Below are 20,956 nucleotides of genomic sequence, written 5' to 3'. Positions count from 1 at the left end.
ATAAATTTTGTAATGGTGGGAAAAGACCTAGATTAGTGAAGAAAATGTGGTATCAAAATTAAAAGGAAGGTGGATTAGGAATCCCCAAACTACTCAATTATTATTGGGCTTATGCTATTCGGACTGTGGTAAAAATATTTAAAGGTGAAGATAGTCATTGGAGAGATTTAGAATTAAAGGACATCAAGAGATTTGGCTCAACATGGTTTTTAGATAAAGCAAAATCAAAATGTGTAATTAATAGCTATTGGTTAAAGGGACTGAGTAAAATTTGGAACAAATTTGTTAAAATTTTAATTCCAGATATAATTTTCTTAGGGAAGACAATTGAAAATTGGCCGATTAAAACTAATATAAGTCGTGATAGGGTAATGGAAGATGAAAATATACAAACTATAATAGATTGGTTAAAAACTTCAGAAAATGAAAGGAGGAAAAAAGAAATCATTGAAAAATTGGGTTTAAGCTGGTTTGAAAAAATACAGATAGAAAAATGGACTAAGAAAGTAAGGGACAATTGTTCGATAAGTAGAAGTAAAACTAAATTTGAATATTTAGTATTCCAAATTATGAAAGATGAAATTGGGCTAAAGGGACTCATTAGTAAGATATATAAGATTATAAATTTTGATGGAAAACCACAAAGGGTGATGAAGATGAATTGGGAAAAAGAACTTAATATTAAAATATCAGATTTAGATTGGAACGTGAATTGGAAGAGTAGAATTATGAAGACTTTATCTGTAAGGATTAAAGAGCATAATTATAAGGTTGTTTGGAAATGGTATTTGACTCCATTAAGATTGTCACTGATGGATAAAAAAATTAGTAAACAATGTTGGAGATATGATATGGAATTAGGGACTTATGAACATATGTGGTACAAATGTGATAAAGTTAAAAAGTTTTGGCAACAATTGGAGGAAATGATATTTGAAATGATGGGGAAAGCAATAATATTGAGACCAGAAACTATATTACTGTTGATAATTAAGGAAATAGAACCAACAAAATATGAGAAGGAATTGATTAGAATTATGATTATAGTGGGTAGAATTATAATAGTCAGATATTGGAAATTAGATGTGAATTTTAGAATAGAAGAATGGTATTGTGAAATGTGGAAATTAGCTTTAAATGATAAAATGACATGTGATATTAAAATTAGAAACGGTGACTATAAAGAAGATATTTTCTGGAAAATTTGGAAACCATTCGTGGACTATGCGCTGGGAAAATTGGATGCTTCGGTACCTGTACCCCGAGAACATGGATTTTGGCGATCATGAGGATATATCCGAAGAACCAAATCTTCCTTTCTTATGTATAGCACAGGGTGAAATATTGTATATGTTGTTTGTAATGTTAGTAATTTAAAATAAAAAATTTCTTAAAAAAAAAAATTACCTTTGGTTAATGCTCTGGAAGTTTTTCTCTCCCAGGCAAGCAGCAGCAGGGGACAGAAGCAGCAGCCACTGACTTGTAGACCACATGGAGCCGTTCACATGTTCTCCAGCAAGCTGCTTTCTCTACCCTGCTCTCTTGCGTCCGGAGCCGGTGGGGAACCACATGGCAGCCCACGTGGGTCCCAGGCAGCGGAACTCAGGCTAGGGAAGGGGTGGGCAATTGTGGCTCTTTTACAACCTGTGGCCTTCAACTCCCAGAATTCCTGAGACAGCCAAGCTGTCTCAGGAATTCTGGAAGTTGAAGGCCACAGGTTGTAAAAGAGCCACAATTGCCTACCCCTGGCTAGGGTAGGCTGGCGCCGCGTGGGTGGGAGGCGGGGCAGGGCGAGGGGCGGGCAAGCCAGCAATTTAACAAACGGTTCGGTGTGCTGCGGGGCCAATAAATTACAAAAAAACACCGAACCATTTGTTAAATTGCTGGCTCGCCCGCCCCATTTTATTGGCAATAAATAGTAGTGCGGAAGGGCGGGGCAAGGGGCGGGGCGAGCCAGCAATTTAACAAAGGGTTTGGCCAAACCCCCTAGAACTGGCAGAATCCCACCACTAGTGACATGGTAGCAGTGTTCCAATATTTGCAAGAAGTAATGGATGGAAACTTACCAACAAGAGACCCAACTTAGAACTAAGGAGAAATTTCCTGACAGTGAGAATAAGTAAACATTGGAAATGCTTTCCTTAAGAAGTTTTGATCTCTATCATTGGTGGCTTATAAGGAAAGATTGGACAGGCAATTGTCTGGCATGGCATAGGCTCTCCTGCTTGGGTAAGGGGTTGGACTGTTATATATTGAGATCTAGACAATTTTCTAAGCTGTACTTTGAGTTCATATTTATAACATTGACCATAACTGCAATGAGGATTGCACTTTCATATTAATTTAGGCCATTTGTCCTGTCCATAGACACTCTGCTTCTCTCTCCCTCCTTCTCTCTTTCTTTCTCTCTCTCCATTACTACCTATATACCTATATATTTATCAGTCATCTCCATGTAGGGAAACACTCACAATTTCCCCCCAGATATTTTCATCTTTGTCGTCCCTTCCTCGATCAGTGACAAGTACACATTTTTTCCTATGAATTGTAGTGGATTTCACCCTTGCTTTAATGAAAAAATGCCAGACTTCTAATTCCAAACCAATTCAAACCATTCTTTATTATGGTCTTTATGGGGCTCATTAATAAGAACAATGAGTCTGCTTACAGGAAGGAAGCACAAGGGCTGACATTGTGGTGTAATGAAAATAATCTCACACTTAACACCACAAAAACTAAAAAACTTATAATTGACTTCAAGAGGAAGAGAGATGTACATCTACCATTGTACATAAATGATGAGGAAGTGGAGAGGGTGGGTAGTTTTAAATTTCTGGGCATTTATATCTTGGAGGATCTCTCATGGACTATAAATGCTAACATGCTTGTGAAGAAGGCACAAAAGAGGCTGTACTTCCTGAGAATGCTCAGGAAGTTAAATCTATCTCAGCATCTACTTCTGTCCTACTATCGCAGCACCATTGAGAGTGTCCTGAAATACGGCATTCTTGCATGGTATGGGAGCAGCTCTGTAGTGGACAAAAATGCTCTACAGAGAATCATTAAAACTGCCCAGAATATCATCAGACTCCAGTACCAGCCCTGGACAACATCTTCGAATCTCGCTGTTTGAGAAAGTTGCATAACATTCTCAGAGACTCTTTCCATCTTGCTTACAATCTTTTTTGGACTGTTGCCTTCTGGCAGAAGATACAGAACAATTAAAACTCGGACCACACATTTTCTGAATAGCTTTTATCCCAGAGCTATAATTTATTTATTTATTTATTTATTAATTTAATTTGTATACCGCCCTTCTCCCGGAAGGGACTCAGGGCGGTGAACAGCCAAAATTAAAAAACATACAAATGCAAAAGTTAAGATAATTAAAAGAATTAAATCATCGGCTACCCAAATTTAAAACCCCAAATCCATAAAATTTAAAATCCCAATTAAAAACCATTTAGGCTAGGCCGGCTTGATGAAATAAAAACGTCTTCAGGGCTTTACGGAAGGTCCGGAGGTCTGGGATCAATCGTATTCCAGGAGGCAGCTCATTCCACAGGGCGGGTGCCCCCACAGAGAAGGCTCGCCCCCTGGGGGCCGCCAGCCGACATTGCCTGACCGACGGCACCCCGAGGAAGCCCTCTCTGTGAGAGCGTATTGGCCGGTGGGAGGTTATCGGTAGCAGCAGGCGGTCTCGCAAATACCCTGGCCCTAAGCCATGGAGCGCTTTAAAGATGAGAACCAACACCTTAAAGCGCACCCGGAAGACCACCGGGAGCCAATGCAGCTCGCGCAGGAGAGGTGTTACGTGGGAGCGCCACGTCGCTCCCATAATCACCCGCGCAGCCGCATTCTGCACCAGCTGGAGCCTCCGGGTGCTCCTCAGGGGGAGCCCCATGTAGAGAGCGTTACAGTAGTCCAGGCGTGACGTAACCAAGGCATGAGTGACTGTGCACAAGGAGTCCCGATCCAGAAAGGGGCGCAACTGGCGTATCAGGCGAACCTGATAAAAAGCCCCCCTGGCCACGGCCGTCATATGCTCTTCTAAAGACAGCCGTGTGTCCAGGAGGACGCCCAAGTTGCGAGCCCCCTCTGTGGGGGTCAGTGACTCGCCCCCAATAGCCAGCGATGGCACCAGCTGGCTATACCGGGACGCCGGCATCCACAGCCACTCGGTCTTGGAAGGGTTGAGCCGAAGCCTGTTCCTCCCCATCCAGACCCGCACGGCCTCCAGACACTGGGACATCACTTCGAGGGCATCATTGGGGTGGTCTGGGGTGGAAATGTACAGCTGAGTGTCATCAGCGTACAGATGGCATCGCACCCCAAAACCACGGATGATCTCACCCAGCGGCTTCACATAAATGTTGAACAGGAGCGGCGAGAGGACCGACCCTTGCGGCACCCCGCAAGCAAGGCGCCTCGAAGTCGACCTCTGCCCCCCTGCCAACACAGACTGCGACCGGTCAGAGAGATAGGAGGAGAACCACCGCAACACGGTGCCTCCCACCCCCAGTCCCTCCAGCCGGCGCAGCATGATACCATGGTCGATGGTATCAAAAGCCGCTGAGAGGTCTAACAGGACCAGAACAGAGGAACAACCCCTGTCCCGAGCCCTCCAGAGATCATCCACCAATGCGACCAATGCCGTCTCCGTGCTGTACCCAGGCCTGAAGCCGGACTGGCACGGATCTAGATAGACGGTTTCATCCAGGAACTGTGGGAGCTGGCGCGCAACCACACTCTCCACAACCTTCGCAACAAAGCACTCAACAATGAACTAAAGGGCCACCATCAGTGAGCTGTTGGACAGTATTACTTGGTCTGTTGTGTGGATGTTTGGGTGGTTTGGGGGTGGAGAATTGTGGTGGGTGGGAGTGTGTTTGGGGATTGTTATGTGTGTTGGACCTGTCTTTGGGTGTTAAGTGAATTTCGTTGTATGGGTATACTGTGTACACGTATACCCATACACGTACAATGACAATAAAGTTATTTCTTTTTTTTGGTCAGCACAACTTTGAATAAAGGATGAAGCAGAAGGAAAATACATTTAATTTAATTTCATCAAATTTTCCATATTACTGAAATCTGAAAACAGGTTTCAATGAAGATAGATTTATGGACAGAAAATAAATGGCTATGACCCAGTATGAAAGTCTACTGTAAAATGCAGCTAAATGTATGGGATTCACAAACCCAATAGGTTTTCATTTCGAAGAAGCCTAACAAATTCGAAACTGATATCCTATAATACTATGTTAAACATATATTCATCAAATGGTAATTAGCCTTTTACTATATTTAAGTAGAGCTTTATGAAAGAATCTTGGAAAATGGTAAAAATGTGGCAACTTAGACTTAGAATAACTTTATTGTCACTTTAAATGTACAATAATCAGCATACATTAAAAGGAAATTTCATTGCATACAGCTCTCAGAGGGCCATAACTTCCAATATACACTAAATAAACAATACAAAATAAATAAATACAAAATTATGCATATACCCTCATAACCACATATATATTAAATGACACAGAGAAAAATACAGTGTAATTTGGATGTATACATATACACTTGGGGAACTAATTCCTCTTTATGAGTTGCTCTCTGTGGTTTAGTTCAGGTCTGAAAACAATGATGTAGCATTTTGGCAGAAATATGCATCCCAGTAATGCAGCGCTGGAGGCCAAGATGGAGAAGACCTCCACAGCTACCATAGCTTTGCCTTTTGTGCTCAGATAGGCTGGAAAGAAGGAGATCCACACACTGCAAAAGGCCAACATGCTGAAGGTGATGAACTTGGCTTCATTAAAGCTGTCAGGTAATTTACGGGCAAGAAAAGCCACAATAAAGCTGGCAATGGCCAAGATACTCATGTAGCCCAAGACACAGTAGAAGAATGAAGCTGACCCTTCATTGCACTGTAAAATCATTTCTTGGAGCGCTGAGTGCATGTCCAACTCAGGGAATGGGGGAAATGTCGACAACCAAAGGATACAAATCCATACTTGGATGATGGAGCATGAAAAGACAATAGAAAAGGCCAATCTTTTCCCCACCCATCTCCTCATCTGAGATCCTGGTTTAGTGGCCATGAAAGCAACAACCACAGTGATGGTTTTGGCCAGTACACTAGAAATGGCCACTGAGAAGGTGACACCAAACATTGATTGTCGGAGAAGGCAGGTCAGTTTGCCAGGCTGGCTGAGGAAGAGTAAAGAGGAGAGAAAACAGAGCTGAAGAGAGACAAGCAGGGTGTAGGTGAGGGACCTGTTGTTGGCTTTGACAATGGGAGTATCCCTGTGCTTAATAAAAGTTCCAAGTACCCAAGATGTCAAGAAGAAGAAACCAAGAGCTGCTGAGGATAAACCAATTCCTAAGGTTTCTTCAAAGGTTAGAAACACCACCACTTTCTGGATACATCCTTTCTTTTTCTTATTTGGATAATGATCTTCTGAACATTCAAAACAGTCATCCATATCTGGAAGGAAAATCAAGGAATTTGTCACCTAAACATTCCAGATTATTGAAAATCAACCTTATTATGCATCAAAGTAGTTAATTAAAGTTTGCTTAAGTTTAATGAAATGGTAGAATTTCTACCCTACCGTTTTGATTTGAAATTTTCCCTTCTGGACATGGAACACAGTCATAGCAGCAGAATTGATTCCCTTCAATCCCTTTCTTCCAGGATCCAGAGAAACAAGGATCATTACATCTAGAAAGTGGATGAGCCTGGCAATAGTCATGAAAGGGTTTGAAATTGGAGATACTTAAAACAGTATGTAATTTTTGTCCTTTACAGAGGGAAAGTATTTTTGACTTCCCCCCAAAATACTGAATTCATCAACTTCATCAACAATTTAGAAAGATGTAGAAATTACAATGATGTACAAAAGGTTATGTTTGAAGGGCAAGGTGTTTAAAAAATTTAACAGGGTAACAATGTCATGGAAACATGGCCACTCTTGTGATTATAAGTGGAAATGCAAATGAAATATGCAAGCATGCTTTTGTATGGTAATGTCATTTTATCAATTTAACAAATGTTTGATCCTCAACAACATTTGAAAATAATATGCCATTGTTTATTTAAAACAAAACAGAAATCAGATTTCTAAACAGACTGCATTCAATATGGGCTCATAATGGATTAATCATAGCCAATTCAGTAATTTGATACCTGGTTAAAAGCTGGGTGCCAGATAATTGCATCTTCATCAATGAATAATTCTGTCCCCTTTGGAGCCTGGAGATCCATCTTTCCAACTCTAACTCTCTGAAAGGATCTATTTGGAAAGGTGATCAAGTTGGTGATATCGAATCCACTTGTTGCTTCCCCTTTCTCATTCAGGAACACTCTCTCCCCAGCTGAATTGTTAAAGGAAATGCCTTGAAGAAATGAATGGAGCTACTTGAAAGAGAATGAAAGAGACAGGGGATTGAATACAATGTAGTAGAGAGCTGGACACTGTATTCAAGTTTCATTGATGCATTTCTTTCATTCCTATAACAATTATTAAATATGTACACTTAGATATTTGGTAATTGATATTTCATAGAAATGTACATGGCTACTCTAGCATTAAATTGATATTATTTTAAGGAACCAAAACAGAATGAAGGTAGGTTATTGGGATTTATCGAATCCGTTCAATTATTTAAACAATAATGAAACCTTAAACATAGTTAATCTTCCCTCAGTGGTATAAATATATTTGATAATCTGAAATATTACAATTTTCCTTTAGCCAGATTTGAAAATTTGAGACTCATTCTTCAATAGATAGATGTAAGATGGAGATTATTGCAAAGAATGGATTATTGATGGACAGACAGAGAGACATACAGGCAGATAGGTGATAGATAGATTGATGGTAGATTAATGATAAATAGATGATAGATGATAGATGATAGATAGATAGATAGATAGATAGATAGATAGATAGATAGATAGATAGAAAGATAGAAATAATAATAGTAATAGTAATAGTAATAATAATAATAATAATAATAATAATAATAATAATAATAATAAAAATTAAAAATTAAATTCTCCCAAAGAATTCAGGGTGGTGTACAACCATAATAAAACAACATGAAATACAAAATTTAAAAGCAATTTAAAAACGAATTAAATATTTTGGCCCCACAGTTAAAAACCCAAAATTAAAACACCCAGTCCAAATTCTTATTAAGCCAGTCCAGCCTGTTGAAATAGTAGAGTCTTAAGCGCACGGCGAAAGATACATAGGTCGGGAATCGTACGTATCCCCGGTGGCAGTTCATTCCATAGGGCGGGTGCCCCCACAGAGAAGGCTCTCCCCCTGGGGGTTGCCAGTCGACATTGTTTGACTGACGGCACTCTGAGGAGTCCCTCTCTGTGGGAGCGTATCACAATCGGTGGCAGAAGGCGATCCCGTAAGTATCCGGGTCCTAAGCCATGGAGCGCTTTGAAAATGGTAACCAGCACCTTGAATCGCACCCAGAAGACCACCGGGAGCCAATGCAGCTCACGCAGGAGAGGTGTCACATGGGTGCATTGTGTCGCTCCCATAATCACCCGTGTGGCCGCATTTTGGACCAGTTGGAGCCTCCGAGTGCTTTTCAAGGGGAGCCCCATGTAGAGAGTGTTACAGTAGTCCAGACGGGATGTAATGAGTGAGTGACTGTGTGCAAGGCGTCCCAGTCCAGAAAGGGACTCAACTGATAAATCAGGCGAACCTGATAGAAAGCCCCCCTGGCAACAGCCATCATATGATCTTCCAAAGGCAGCTGTGCATCCAGGAGGACACCCAAATTGTGAGCCCTCTCTGAGGTACTAATGGCACTTCACCCGAAAACCACGGATGATCTCCCCCAGCAGCTTCACATAAATGTTGAACAAAAGGGGTGAGAGGACCGACCCTTGCGGCACCCCACAAACAAGATGCCTCGAAGTCGACCTCTGTCCCCCTGCCAACACAGACTGCATCCGATCAGAGAGGAAGGAGGAGAACCACCGCAACACGGTGCCCCCCATACCTAACCCCTCCAACCAGCGCAGCATGATACCATGGTCGATGGTATCAAAAGCCGCTGAGAGGTCTAATAGGACTAGGACAGAGGAGAACCCCCTGTCCCGAGCTCGCCAGAGATCATCAACCAATGCGACCAATGCCGTTTCCATGCTGTATCCCGGCCTGAAGCCCGACTGGTACGGATCTAGATAGACAGCTTCATCCAAGTACCTGGGGAGCTGCTGCACCACCACACTCTCAACAACCTTTGCCACGAAGCGAAGGTTGGAGACTAGATGATAGTTTGCTAATATAGCCAGATCCAGGGAAGGCTTCTTGAGGAGGGGCCTCACCACCGCCTCTTTAAGGGCAGAGGGGAAGAAACCCTCACTCAAAGAAGTGTTAATAATCATCTGGAGCCAGCCTCGTGTGACCGCCTGGGAGGCCAGCACCAACCAGGAGGGACACAGGTCCAATAAACATGTGGCAGAGCTCAGCCTACCCAGAATCCTGTCCACGTCCTCGGGAGTCACCGAGTCAAACTCCTCCCAGATAATACTCTCAAGACTCACCTCCATCACCTCATCTGAACCCACCCAATCGGAGTCCAGGCCTTCCCGAATCTGAGCGATTTTGTCATGCAGGTATTGCACAAAATCCTCAGCCCTATCCTGCAAGGGGTCTTCCCACACTCCCACCTGAAGTAGGGAGCGGATCACCCTAAACAGGGCGGGTGGGCAGTTCTCTGCAGACGCAATAAGAGCGGAAAAATAATTTGATTTTGCCACTCTTATCGCCACTAGGTAGACCTTGATATAGGACCTTACCAGTGTTCAGTCAGATTTGGAGCGGCTGGCCCTCCAATCACCCTCCAGGTATCTTTTCTGGTGCTTCATCTCCCTCAGATCCTCAGAAAACCAAGGAGCCAATCGGGATTGACACCGGGTCAGAGGCCGCAAAGGCATGATGCGGTCCAAAGCTCCAGCGGTCACCAGTTCTTCAGTCAAGTTGTGAGCCAGATAGATAGATAGATAGATAGATAGATAGATAGATAGATAGATAGATAGATATTGTTCCAAAACACAAATACCACTTCTGAAAAGAAACATCTTCTAATTCATTCCTCTTGAATTCTGACAAAGACAGAAAGCTCAGCTTCTCAATCCTGATAAATTCATGAGCCCGGAAGGAGTAGTTGGAGAACTGATTATTTTTGGAGGAGACAATGAAAAGTAACCTAAATTATCATTTTAAATATCTCTTATTGTACAAGCTATGATGATTTCCTAGATAGCTCTTACTGATACCTAAACATGATAAATGGTAGCGAAGGGAACTAGAGGGTCAGCCACACTAGGTGGCTTCAGTGGCTAAGACACTGAGTTTGTGGATCAAGAAAGGTTGGCAGTTTGGTGGTTCAAATCCCTAGTACAGATCTCCTATGTGAGCAGGGGGTTGGACTAGATGACCTCCAAGGTACCTTCCAACTCTGTTACTGTTATTTACACTGGACTTAATTCTCATTAAGAAAGATGAAATGAAAGAAGGCGTTGTAGGTACAGGAATGTTATGTGGGAGTAATCATGCAATACTGGAATTGAATGTTCTGCAAGCAGAAGAGAATTGAATGTTCTGCAAGCTAGACCCTTAGACTTCAAGATAGCTGATTTCAACAAATTTAGAGCTTGTAAGAGATTCCATGGATTAGAATTCTCAATGTGAAAACAACCTAAGAAGCTTGGAAAACTTTGAAAAGTGAGATTATAAAAGCCCAGTCTAGCACAATTCTAATGAATGAGAAAAATAAATTCTCAAAAGAAATCAGTATGGCTGCACAAAATAATATCTGATAAACTGAAGGAGAAAAAGGACAAGTGTAAAAAGATGAAGGGAGGGGAAAATAACCAAGGCAGAATATCAACAAATAGCTTAAACTTGCAAAAGTGAAGTCAGGAAAACTAAGGATCAAAATAAACTACTTTTTCTGTGTCTATTTTATACAGAACAGAATAACAGAGATGAAAGGGATCTTGGAAGTGGTCTAGCCCAATACACTGCTCTAGGAGAAGACCTTATACAATTTTAAACAAATCACTATCCAATCACTTTATAAAAATCTCTGTTGGAACTTCCATAACTTCTAAAGGCAAGCTTTTCCACTAATTGATTATTCTCACTGTCAGGAATCTTCTCCTTATTTCTAGATTGTTTCTCATACTTAACTTGATTCCACACATAGAATATAGTAAGACTTTCCACAGTAGGTTCAAAAGAAAATTCTACATCAGACTGCTCATTGAAATGAAAGAAGTATCCGATGCAAAGGGAATACCTGCCAAGCTTTAAGATATGGATAGCCAGTTTTTTTACCAATCATAGTTTTTTTTCTATTGAAATACAATATGTAGAGAGCTTGCAAAGCATAAGCCACAGAATAAACAGCATTGTAGACACTGTAGCTGTGGCCAGTCATTTCTATTTCAAACAAAGGCGCAGGAAGATCTTCTAACTTCTTCTGCCCAGTGCATGGCTTACTAGGCATTTCTTCTAATTCTGGTTTTGGAAATGTACAATCAAACGCTTGTTCCCAAACTTCCTGCAGAAATCCATCTCTGGAGACTGAAAGAGGATTTACAGTCTGAAGAAATTCCTTGAAACCTTCAACTGCTCTTGAATGAACAGTGAAGGAAATAGCCCCATGGAACATCTGGAGATCCCACATGATTTGAAATCCTGATAAAATGAAATCAATCTGTGCAGTCATGATCCACACCTTCCTAAACAATGCAATATCCTTGCTTTCAGGATCTATTATAAATGGAATAAATCTTAGCCAAGTAATTGCCCAGGATTCTCCGTAGACAAGAAATGCATTTGCTTTGCTATTCATCATATTAATAGAAATTGTTGAGAATGTTTGATAAATGTCTTCGAAATCTTCCACGTCGGTTTGTTGTGAAAGCCTTTCTATGAATGCTGGACAGATTCCATTCTGTGAAAGTAAGGGCTGCATTTTCTGTAAGAAATTTTCTCCATTGTGGTTATCAACAGAAAAAATCCCAATCCATGTCCAACTAAAATGATGAAGCAGTTGGATAATCCCAATATACTGATGGTCCTCTTTTGGGACCATGGAATAAAGTGAAGAGAGTTTACTGGTCTGAAATTCCTTTTGGCCTAATGAGCCGTATGTCAGCTATAAGAAAGTGGAATAGGATTCTGTTGAAATATTAAGTCAAAACTATTGCTTCTTATCTAGATTTCTTATGAAATACATTCAAGGAATATTTCCCCCTAGAATTCTTCTAAATATTAATATCGAAAATAATTGCTTGGAATTATTTCAAAGACATATAAGAGATCAATACATTCAAAGAGTATACTACATGCAAATATTCACACAATGACTCTGGATACTTACTCCCTATATTTGGCAATGTAGTTTCAGAAAAAAAAATGCTAAGTAATAGATCTGACAACATCGTACCACAAACCCAAGCCTAATCTTTGATGCTCATTAAATATTTCTTAATATATTTATATATTTTCCACAACCCCATCACAGCTTACTTGTGGAATCTTGAAGAATCCTATAATTTCAGCTATGTAAGATGATGTGTCAAAATCCAATCCTCCAATGATAGCCATGAGAGTCTTCTGGCTTTCACATTTGTAGTTAGGGAGAAATTCCTGGGATTTGAAAAGCAGGTCCAGAGTGGTGCGATAGGTCATCCTTGCATTGAGGTAACTGTCATAGATGTGGAACCCAAGAGTGACGTTAGGTAAGATCTGGGAGTCCTCATTGATCTCCTTCACAGCAAAGGCCAAGGCAAGGATGTGTTGATGAAATTTGGTGGTTACACTGCAAATAATTTAATTATTCTACTTAAAAATATAAGTTGACAATTCTTACAAGGAGGCATCTTTTCTGTATAAATAACAAACATTTCTTTCTCTAATAGTAATAGAAAAGTAACAGCCTTTCTAAAATTCTTAATAATTTCTACAGAGGTGTCCTTGATGTTCTCTGAGCTTGGTTTCTTTCTTGCAGGTATTTCATTACCCAAAGTAGGTAACATCGTCCTAACTTAGCACTGAGGATGGTATCTAGTTTGGATAACGAAATCTCTGCAAGAAAACAACCAATGTCACCAAAGACCCCTCATTTCAACCCTGAACTAAAATATTGTCCTGTATTGGTAATTTGTATCGAGTTCAAATTTACTTTTTACACAGTATTTCCATAATGTGCAACAAAAATATACAGCAACAAATACAAGTAGTACTACATTTATTTTCCATGAGATTTTCACAAAAAATTATATGAATACTCATGTGTACTACTCAGTTACTATATGTATGTTTTGTGAAAACAGATAATGCCAAACCTTTTTAAAAATTACCTTAACCTCAGTATATGTTCAATAAGAGACTTCTTGATTTGAAATTTTGTACTTTTCACGTGAAAGTCTTTAAAATAAAGACTTTAAATAAAGAAAGAAGATTATTTCTTCTGCCAGAACCAGATGCATTTGAAAAACATAGAAAGTATAGATTACATTAAAAGAATTATATATGCACAAATAGCTTTTACTCATATAAGGTTTTTTTTGGAGATCTGGCTAAGATTAGATAGCAAAAAAATCCTTACACTGGTATACCATAAGGTGTTATGGCAGGGTTTTCTTTAAATTTACTTTCAATAGAGTGGTAGAGGAGGTGAGACACCATCCCACCAATGATGAAGTCTCCAGGCTCGTACCACTCATGTGGAACAAGAAAAGCATCACTTGCAGAGCAGCTAAAAGTACCTACTCTGTGCACCAAAAACATCAGGAGAAACATATGGATGCTTTTGTTATTGTGCAGATGTTTTGTCTTCCATCCTACCAATTGGAATGTATAGATAATCCAATACTTCATCTAAAGATTATATTTGAGAATGCAATTAATGAGAAAAATCTGTCATTTTCTATTTGAAGATCCACATGAGCGTAAATTTGTATCTTGTATACTGCCAGGATTTGAACAGATATTCTGGCAGAAGAGAACAGAGGGTAGAGACTTGAAGTAATTAATCTGTCAGAGCTCTTATTACCCCTTGTGACAATCTCTCAGTGGTTCAAGACTTGTTTTCTAGCCAAACAAATACCTAGATTCTGTGCAGCCTTATATTTATATTTAGCTGAGAAAATATGGTAATTCCTCTAGGAGATTTTTTGTTTTTGTTTTGATCAGGCAATAAGTGGCTGATAGATCAGCTTCTTGAGCAAAGGCCAATGAAAGTAACCTATGGAACACTTGCAATAGAATATATATTTAATATATTTATATATTTAATATATATTAATAATATATATTAAATAATATATATATTTATATATTTAATTGTCAAAAATGTAGAAATAAAAATAATGTTTTTTTTCAATGTACCACATTTATTTTCCACATATATTACCACATATATTCCAAATATATTACCACATATTTCACAAAATAAAATATGAACAGATCTGTCATGCTCCCATCGGAGCCTGAATCTGCAGAGGAAGATGGCCAGAACTGAATTCGACAGAGATCAAGGGGGCGCCTTTGTTGGCTTCAGAGGTAAATGGGGTGGAGCAGGCCAAGTCAGGCCAAGGCCTTTCAGGATTGGGATGGCTTATAGGCAGGGAGGAAAGAGGGCAGGACGACCAAGAGACGCTAAGCGGTGAACATGAGAGACAGAGGTCAGGCGATGACCAAGGACCAACCCCTCCTGATCCTCAAGCATGGAGAGTGGAGAGAAGGTGAGAATAGCGCAGACTGACCTGATTACTTGGGAGGAGAGCATCCCGCCCCTCTTCACAAGGCACACCTGTGGACTGAGACATAAGGAGACATGTGGGGAGAGGTATTTGTCAGGAAGAAATGCTGAATTCCGGAAGTGTTGAGTGCCATTGCGACGTTTGAGGTTTCCTGGATTTCCTGCTTACTTCTTGGCTTCCTGGATGAATTGCCTTGCTCCTTTGCTTCCTGGACTCATTGACTTGTCCTGATGGATGTATTGCTTTGCAGCCATTATGCTCACAGCATTGAGCTGGACTACTTGTAGCCAGAGGCTACTGAAGGAGTGTGTGTGTGTGTGTGAGTGTGTGTGTGTGTGTGTGTGTGGTCACTTTGCTCTGGGACTTGCCAGAAAAATGGGAGGATTTGGGGGAATTTGTAGCAATAAAAGGGCAGTTTGAACTGCCAGTTGCCTGTGTTACCTCTGACTGTGCCCCAGGACATCACAAGATCCAGTAGGTATTGTTGTGACTCCGACCCCTGAGCCCATCTTATCGGAGGGAGAAGACTCCGAAAGTGAAGGAGAGGAGTTGGCAAGGCCTCCCTCTCCAGGACCCTCCTCTCTGGCAATGCCTCAGGTGTCTTCTGAAGGAGAAGAGATAGGCCAGGAGCCAGGCATTTCCGAGCAGCTGCAGTTAGACAGTGACGGAGATAAGTCTTGGCTGGATCCCCGACAGTGTCGGAAAGACAAACGCATGCAGCAGAGAAGGAGGCGTGCCAGAGATTAAGCTGAGTCACTGGACCACACCCCACAGGGAATAAAAGGGGGTGTGGTGGCCATTCAGGCTTTGTGATGGACAAACTGAAAGCTAGCAAGTCATTCTGCATTTCTGGAACTTTGTTATAAGCTCTGCTTGGACTGATTTTTTGGACTGGATTTGACTATTCTTTTGCTTTTGTGGACTTTGATGTTTTCGGTCGGAGGAGATAAACCTCCCTTTGTAAGTAAAAAACTGTTGGCAAGCAGCCACTGGGTTGCTGCCAATTCTGTTATCAAAGGAAATTCTTGTCTGCTGGTTTATTTTAACTCTTGGTTGACTGCTGGTGTGCGTGTCTGAGACGGGGACAGAACAGGTATCAGTCATTTATTGTACGTATTTTTTTCAAGCAGTAAAAATGCAGAACATAAAAAATCACTCCAAGCTCACTAAAAATCTTCCAAAGATTCCTTTTACTGAAGTTTCATACATTCTATTGCAAACATTTTAACATAACCTAAAGCAGGGGTCCCTAACCCCTGGTCCTGGCACGCCAGAAACTGGATTGCACAAACAAGCAAAGCCCCATCCATGGGATGCAGGCAGCATGTGAAACCATGCCCCACCGGTGGTTGTGGACAAAATCTTTCCCCCCATGTTATTTTCATGTTTATGATCTCTCTCTCGGCTCTCTGGTCCACGTCTGGGCGTTGGAAAGATTTAAGGTTGAAAACACGAACATGAAACAACAGCTTGGGGAGTCAACGGTTTATTCTTCGCCCCAACTGGCACCAGCAAACTCCGAGCTCATGCAGGTGAAATAAAGTCAGCTCTGGGTTTTCTATCTGCCAAGTTACTTTTAAAGATACCGCTCAACTGCGCCTCGCTCCCCACCCCCCTAATTGTGCTTCACAGCTGATTCTGATTTTCAGGAGGGCAAAGCAATCCATGGAGTATTATTTATTTATTTATTTATTTATTTATTTATTTATTTATTTATTTATTTATTTATTTATTTATACTTATATGCCCCCCTATCTCTGAAAGGACTCAGGGCGGCTCACAACAATAAAACACACAAAGTTCAATTTTAAAAAAAATATCCAATAAAACTCTAAAAACCATTAAAATCCCCTCTAAAACCCCTTCAGTCCAAGCCAGCCAGGTGGAATAGCCATGTTTAAGGCCACGGCGAAAAGAGCAAAGGTCAAGGGCCACCTGGAGCCCCAGGGGGAGCTGATTCCACAAGGTAGGTGTGCCCACAGAGAAGGCCCGCTCCCTAGGGGTCGCCAACCGACATTGTCTGGCCGATGGCACCCCAAGGAGGCCCTCCCTGTGGGAACGCACCAGGCGATGGGGAGCAGTCACTGGCTGCAGATGGTCCATCAAATACCCTGGGCCTAAGCCATGTAGGGCTTTATAGGTGATTACCAGCACCTTGAATATCCTTTGGCTTCCGTTGCTGTGGCTGGTAATCATGGTTTCTATGTGAGTTGCTGAGCTCCACGGCCTAACCGCTTCTAGCCACCACCATTATGAATAAACAAGCCTAAACCCGCCACCATTGCTAAACCCGAATAGTGTGGTGCTTGTCTTTAGTTAACATGGCTCCGGCGAACACTTGGGATTGTCTCTCCCATCTGATGAGAGTATCGAGCAGCACCGAAAGTGGGCTTGACACTCTCCCTCTATCACAGGGGTGTCAAACTCAAGGGCTGTGGGCTGGATCTGGTGCACGGGGTGCTTAGATCTGGCCCGTGGGACTGCCATGGAAACAACGAAGGACCAGCCTGCAATGACTCTGCTTGGAGGTCTTCTAGTCCAACCCCCCCACCCTTGCTCAAGCAGGAGATCGTATACCATTTCAAACAAATAGTTGTCCAGTCTCTGTTTCAAAGCTTCCAGTGATGAAGTACCACTGACGTCTGAAAGCAGTTATTCCGTTAGTTGATTGCTCTCACCATTAGGAAATTTCTCCTTAGTTTTAAGTTGCTCTCTCCTTGATTAGTTTTCATCCATTGTTTCTTGTCTTGTGTTGCCTTCTGGTTCTTTGGAGAATAGGTTGAACCCCGTATTCTTTGTGGCAATCCCCCAAATATTGGAATATTGTTATAATGTTACCCCATTCCTTCTTTTTACTAGATTAGGCACACCAAAATCCTGCAACCGTTCTTCATATGGTTTTGCCTCCAGGCCCCAATTATATTTATTGCTTTTCTCTGCACTCTTTCTAGAGTGTCAACATCTTTTTAATAGTGTGGTGACCAGAACTGGATACAGTTTTCCGAGTGTGGTTTTACTGAGGCTTTCTAAAGTGATACTAGAACTTCATGTGATCTTGATTCTATCCCTCTATTAATGCTTTCTAGGATTGTATGGCGTTGTTGTTTTTTGCCTGGGAAAATTTCATTTCAATAAATTTCCCATATTATTAATACCTAATAACAGTTTACAGTGGAAATAGATTTATGGGTAGAGAGTAAATGGTTATGACCCAGTATGAAAGCCTTTTTTTAAAAAAAAGACAGTTAAATATTCAGAATTCACAAATACAATATATATTACATTTCAAAGAATTCTAACAAATCCAAACTAATATTTTTATAACACTGTTTTAAATATATATTCATAAAATGGTAGTCAGCTTTTGACTATATTTGTATAGTGCTTTAGGAACTGAAAGTATAAAACCCATGAAAACGTCGCTGCAAATATTGGACATCATTTGAGTCAATATCTGATATATCCGAACAGCAAGAAAAGAAAACTAGATCAAAGTCAAGTTCAACAGCAGTGTTGAAAGGGAGAATGGATTTGGTTAAAGAATCTTGGACAATGATGGAAATGCAGGAACATGAGCACTTACTTTGGAATGGGCTTAAATATGAATGGATCTTAAATACCCTACATAAATCCTTCCTTGACAGGAAAAAAAAATCTATATTCCTATAGGTTTAATAAATACTTCCATAGACAGCAAACAGTTTTTTTCTATTCTTTTTTTCAGCAATTCTTTTATCCTTCTTTGACCAAATAACAACAACAACAACAACAACAACAACAATTGTTCCTAAAACTTTAGATATGTTTCTTAAAGACTGCATGCTTTCTATTTCTTTTTTCAGCAATTTCTCTGAGCCAGAAATATCACATTATATATTAATTTCTCTTTGTGAGTTGCTCCCTATGGTTGAGGTTAGGTCTGAAAACAATGATGTAGCATTTTGGGAGGAACATGCATCCCAGTAATACAGCACTGGAGGACAAGATGGAGAAGACCTCCACAGCTACCATGGCTTTACCTTTTGTACTCAGATAGGCTGGAAAGAAGGAGATCCACACACTGCAAAAGGCCAACATGCTGAAGGTGATGAACTTGGCTTCATTAAAGCTGTCGGGTAATTTACGGGCAAGGAAAGCCACAATAAAACTGGCGATGGCCAAGATACCCATGTAGCCCAAGACACAATAAAAGAAGAAAGTTGACCCCTCGTTGCATTGTAAAATCATTTCTTGGAGCTCTGAGTGCTTGTCCAACTCAGGGAATGGGGGAAATGTCGACAACCAAACAATACAAATACATACCTGGATAATAGAACAGGAAAGTACAATAGAAAAAGCCAATCTTTTCCCCACCCATTTCCTCATATGAGATCCTGGTTTCGTGGCCATGAAAGCCACAACCACAGTGATGGTTTTGGCCAGTACACTAGAAATGGCCACTGAGAAAGTGATGCCAAACATTGATTGTCGGAGAAGGCAGGTCACTTTGCCAGGTTGGATGAGGAAGAGCAATGAGGAGAGAAAACAGAGCAGAAGAGAGACAAGCAGGGTGTAGGTGAGGGACCGGTTGTTGGCTTTGACAATGGGAGTATCCCTGTACTTAATAAAAGTTCCAAGTACCAAAGATGTCAAGAAGAAGGAACAAAGAGCTGCTGAGGCTGAACCAATTCCTAAGGTTTCTTCAAAAGTTAGAAAAACCAACAGTTTCAGGATACAGCCTTTCATTTCTTTATTTGGATAATGATCTTCTGGACATTCAAAGCAATCGTCCATATCTGGAAGGAAAATCAAAGTATTTTTTTCATCTAGGCATTCACCAAGGCTGAGAGGTCCTTGGTGCTCTCTGAGCTTGTTTGTTCTCTTGCAGACGTTTCATTACCCCAAACTAGATACCATCACAATGTTAGTAAGGAGTGCTCCTTGCTCTCAGTTCATATTCTGGTGTCTTGCCTGTCTATGTGGATGGGGACGTCTTAGAGAGTCTTTGGGCTGTTTACTGCTGGCTCTTTGGCAGTTTCCTGATTGGGGTATTTTTTTACTTGATTGTTGGTCTGAAGTTATCCTTGGAGTTAATCTATGCTGATTTGGGTGCTGATTACTGGTGAAGAGGTGCTGTAGTTTTTTTTTTTTTGTTCTCTTGTGGGCTGGATGATTGCCTCTTTTGCATAGTCTGTAGATGTTGTTAATGTCTATGTGTTTATTGATGGCTGATTTGTCAGAGTGCCAGTTGTCTAGAAATTCCCTGGCATTTTTGGACTTGGCCTGGTCTAGGATGATCACATTTTCCCAATTAAAACTATTGTTAAATCTTTCAATATGTTGTAAAATTAAAGAATTTTCTTCATATCTTCTGATCGCTAGTTGGTGTTCATGGATGCATTTGGCCAGTCTTCTGCCTGTCTGTCCTACATATGGTTGTTGCAGTTCTTACATTATATGTTTACACGACTCGTGTTTTTCTTCTGGGGTTTCTCTATCTTTTGGTTTGCTCAGGATGTTTTGAAGTGCTTCAGTTGGCTTGTGTGCTACACTGATTCCATGTGGTTTTATAGTCCAGGGGTCTCCAATCTTGGCAACTTTAAGCCTGGCGGACTTTAACTTTGCTGGCTGGGGAATTTTGGGAGTTGAAGTCTGCCAGGCTTAAAGTTGCCATGGTTGGAGACCCCTGGTATAGTCTGTTCATGCCTTTTGAGATATTCTTGATGTATGGCAGTATAATTCTTTTTAGTGTTTGTGTTGGTTGTGCTACATTGGATTGAGTGGTAAGGGACATTTTGATAAAGTTGTGTGGGTGTATATTTTGTTGCAACGTGTTGTATAGATGCTCCATTTCCCTTTTCTGTTTTTCTGGGTTGCAGAAGTGTGTTTGGGCTAGATTAAATAAAGTCCTTACACTGGATATCCACACAACTGACAACAAACAGCATTCCTTACTCACACTGATGATGTTACCTAGTTACGGTAATGAAATAATTGCAAGAAAACAAGCAAGCTCAGAGAGCACCAAGGACCCCTCATTCCAACCCTGAGCTACAAATATTCTCCTTTATTCCATTTTATTGAAAATCATCTTATTTATTTATTTAATTTGTATACTAATTTAATTTGTATCTTATTAATTTTATGCATCCAAGTAGGTTA

The 20,956-nt window shown here is 40.8% G+C and overlaps 2 protein-coding genes across 2 annotated transcripts; both read right to left on the bottom strand.

Annotated features, from left to right (window-relative positions):
• Nucleotides 1-5,345: 5,345 nt before the first annotated feature.
• On the bottom strand, nucleotides 5,346-12,871 carry LOC132709828 (vomeronasal type-2 receptor 26-like). Its single transcript, XM_087891733.1, has 4 exons — nucleotides 12,579-12,871; nucleotides 7,193-7,423; nucleotides 6,618-6,744; nucleotides 5,346-6,490 (listed from the first exon to the last, which is right to left on the bottom strand). Exons 2-4 carry the CDS (start codon nucleotides 7,268-7,270, stop codon nucleotides 5,592-5,594), a joined length of 1,104 nt encoding a protein of 367 aa, XP_087747859.1. The 5' UTR covers nucleotides 7,271-7,423; nucleotides 12,579-12,871; the 3' UTR covers nucleotides 5,346-5,591.
• A 5,766-nt stretch (nucleotides 12,872-18,637) lies between these two features.
• Nucleotides 18,638-19,588, bottom strand: LOC132709827 (vomeronasal type-2 receptor 26-like). The gene has a single exon (XM_087893279.1). It carries the CDS (start codon nucleotides 19,586-19,588, stop codon nucleotides 18,692-18,694), a length of 897 nt encoding a protein of 298 aa, XP_087749405.1. The 3' UTR covers nucleotides 18,638-18,691.
• Between the last annotated feature and the right edge of the window lie 1,368 nt (nucleotides 19,589-20,956).

Source organism: Pantherophis guttatus, chromosome 4 (genome assembly GCF_059756535.1).
Source record: "Pantherophis guttatus breed Tessera chromosome 4, ASM5975653v1, whole genome shotgun sequence".
Classification (NCBI taxonomy): Eukaryota; Metazoa; Chordata; class Lepidosauria; order Squamata; family Colubridae; genus Pantherophis; species Pantherophis guttatus.
Note: the sequence above shows the minus strand (reverse complement) of the source record. Positions and strands in the feature narration are given on the sequence as shown.

What these genes read in the sequence shown, in the direction of transcription:
- LOC132709828 (XM_087891733.1), bottom strand. Translation starts at nt 7,270, where the DNA reads ATGGATCTCCAGGCTCCAAAGGGGACAGAATTATTCATTGATGAAGAT. An exon ending in GGCACCCAGCTTTTAACCAG is followed by an intron (nt 6,745 to 7,192) that starts GTATCAAATTAC and finishes GACTATTGCCAG; the next exon opens with GCTCATCCACTTTCTAGATG. An exon ending in GAAAATTTCAAATCAAAACG is followed by an intron (nt 6,491 to 6,617) that starts GTAGGGTAGAAA and finishes TTTTCCTTCCAG; the next exon opens with ATATGGATGACTGTTTTGAA.
- LOC132709827 (XM_087893279.1), bottom strand. Translation starts at nt 19,588, where the DNA reads ATGGACGATTGCTTTGAATGTCCAGAAGATCATTATCCAAATAAAGAA.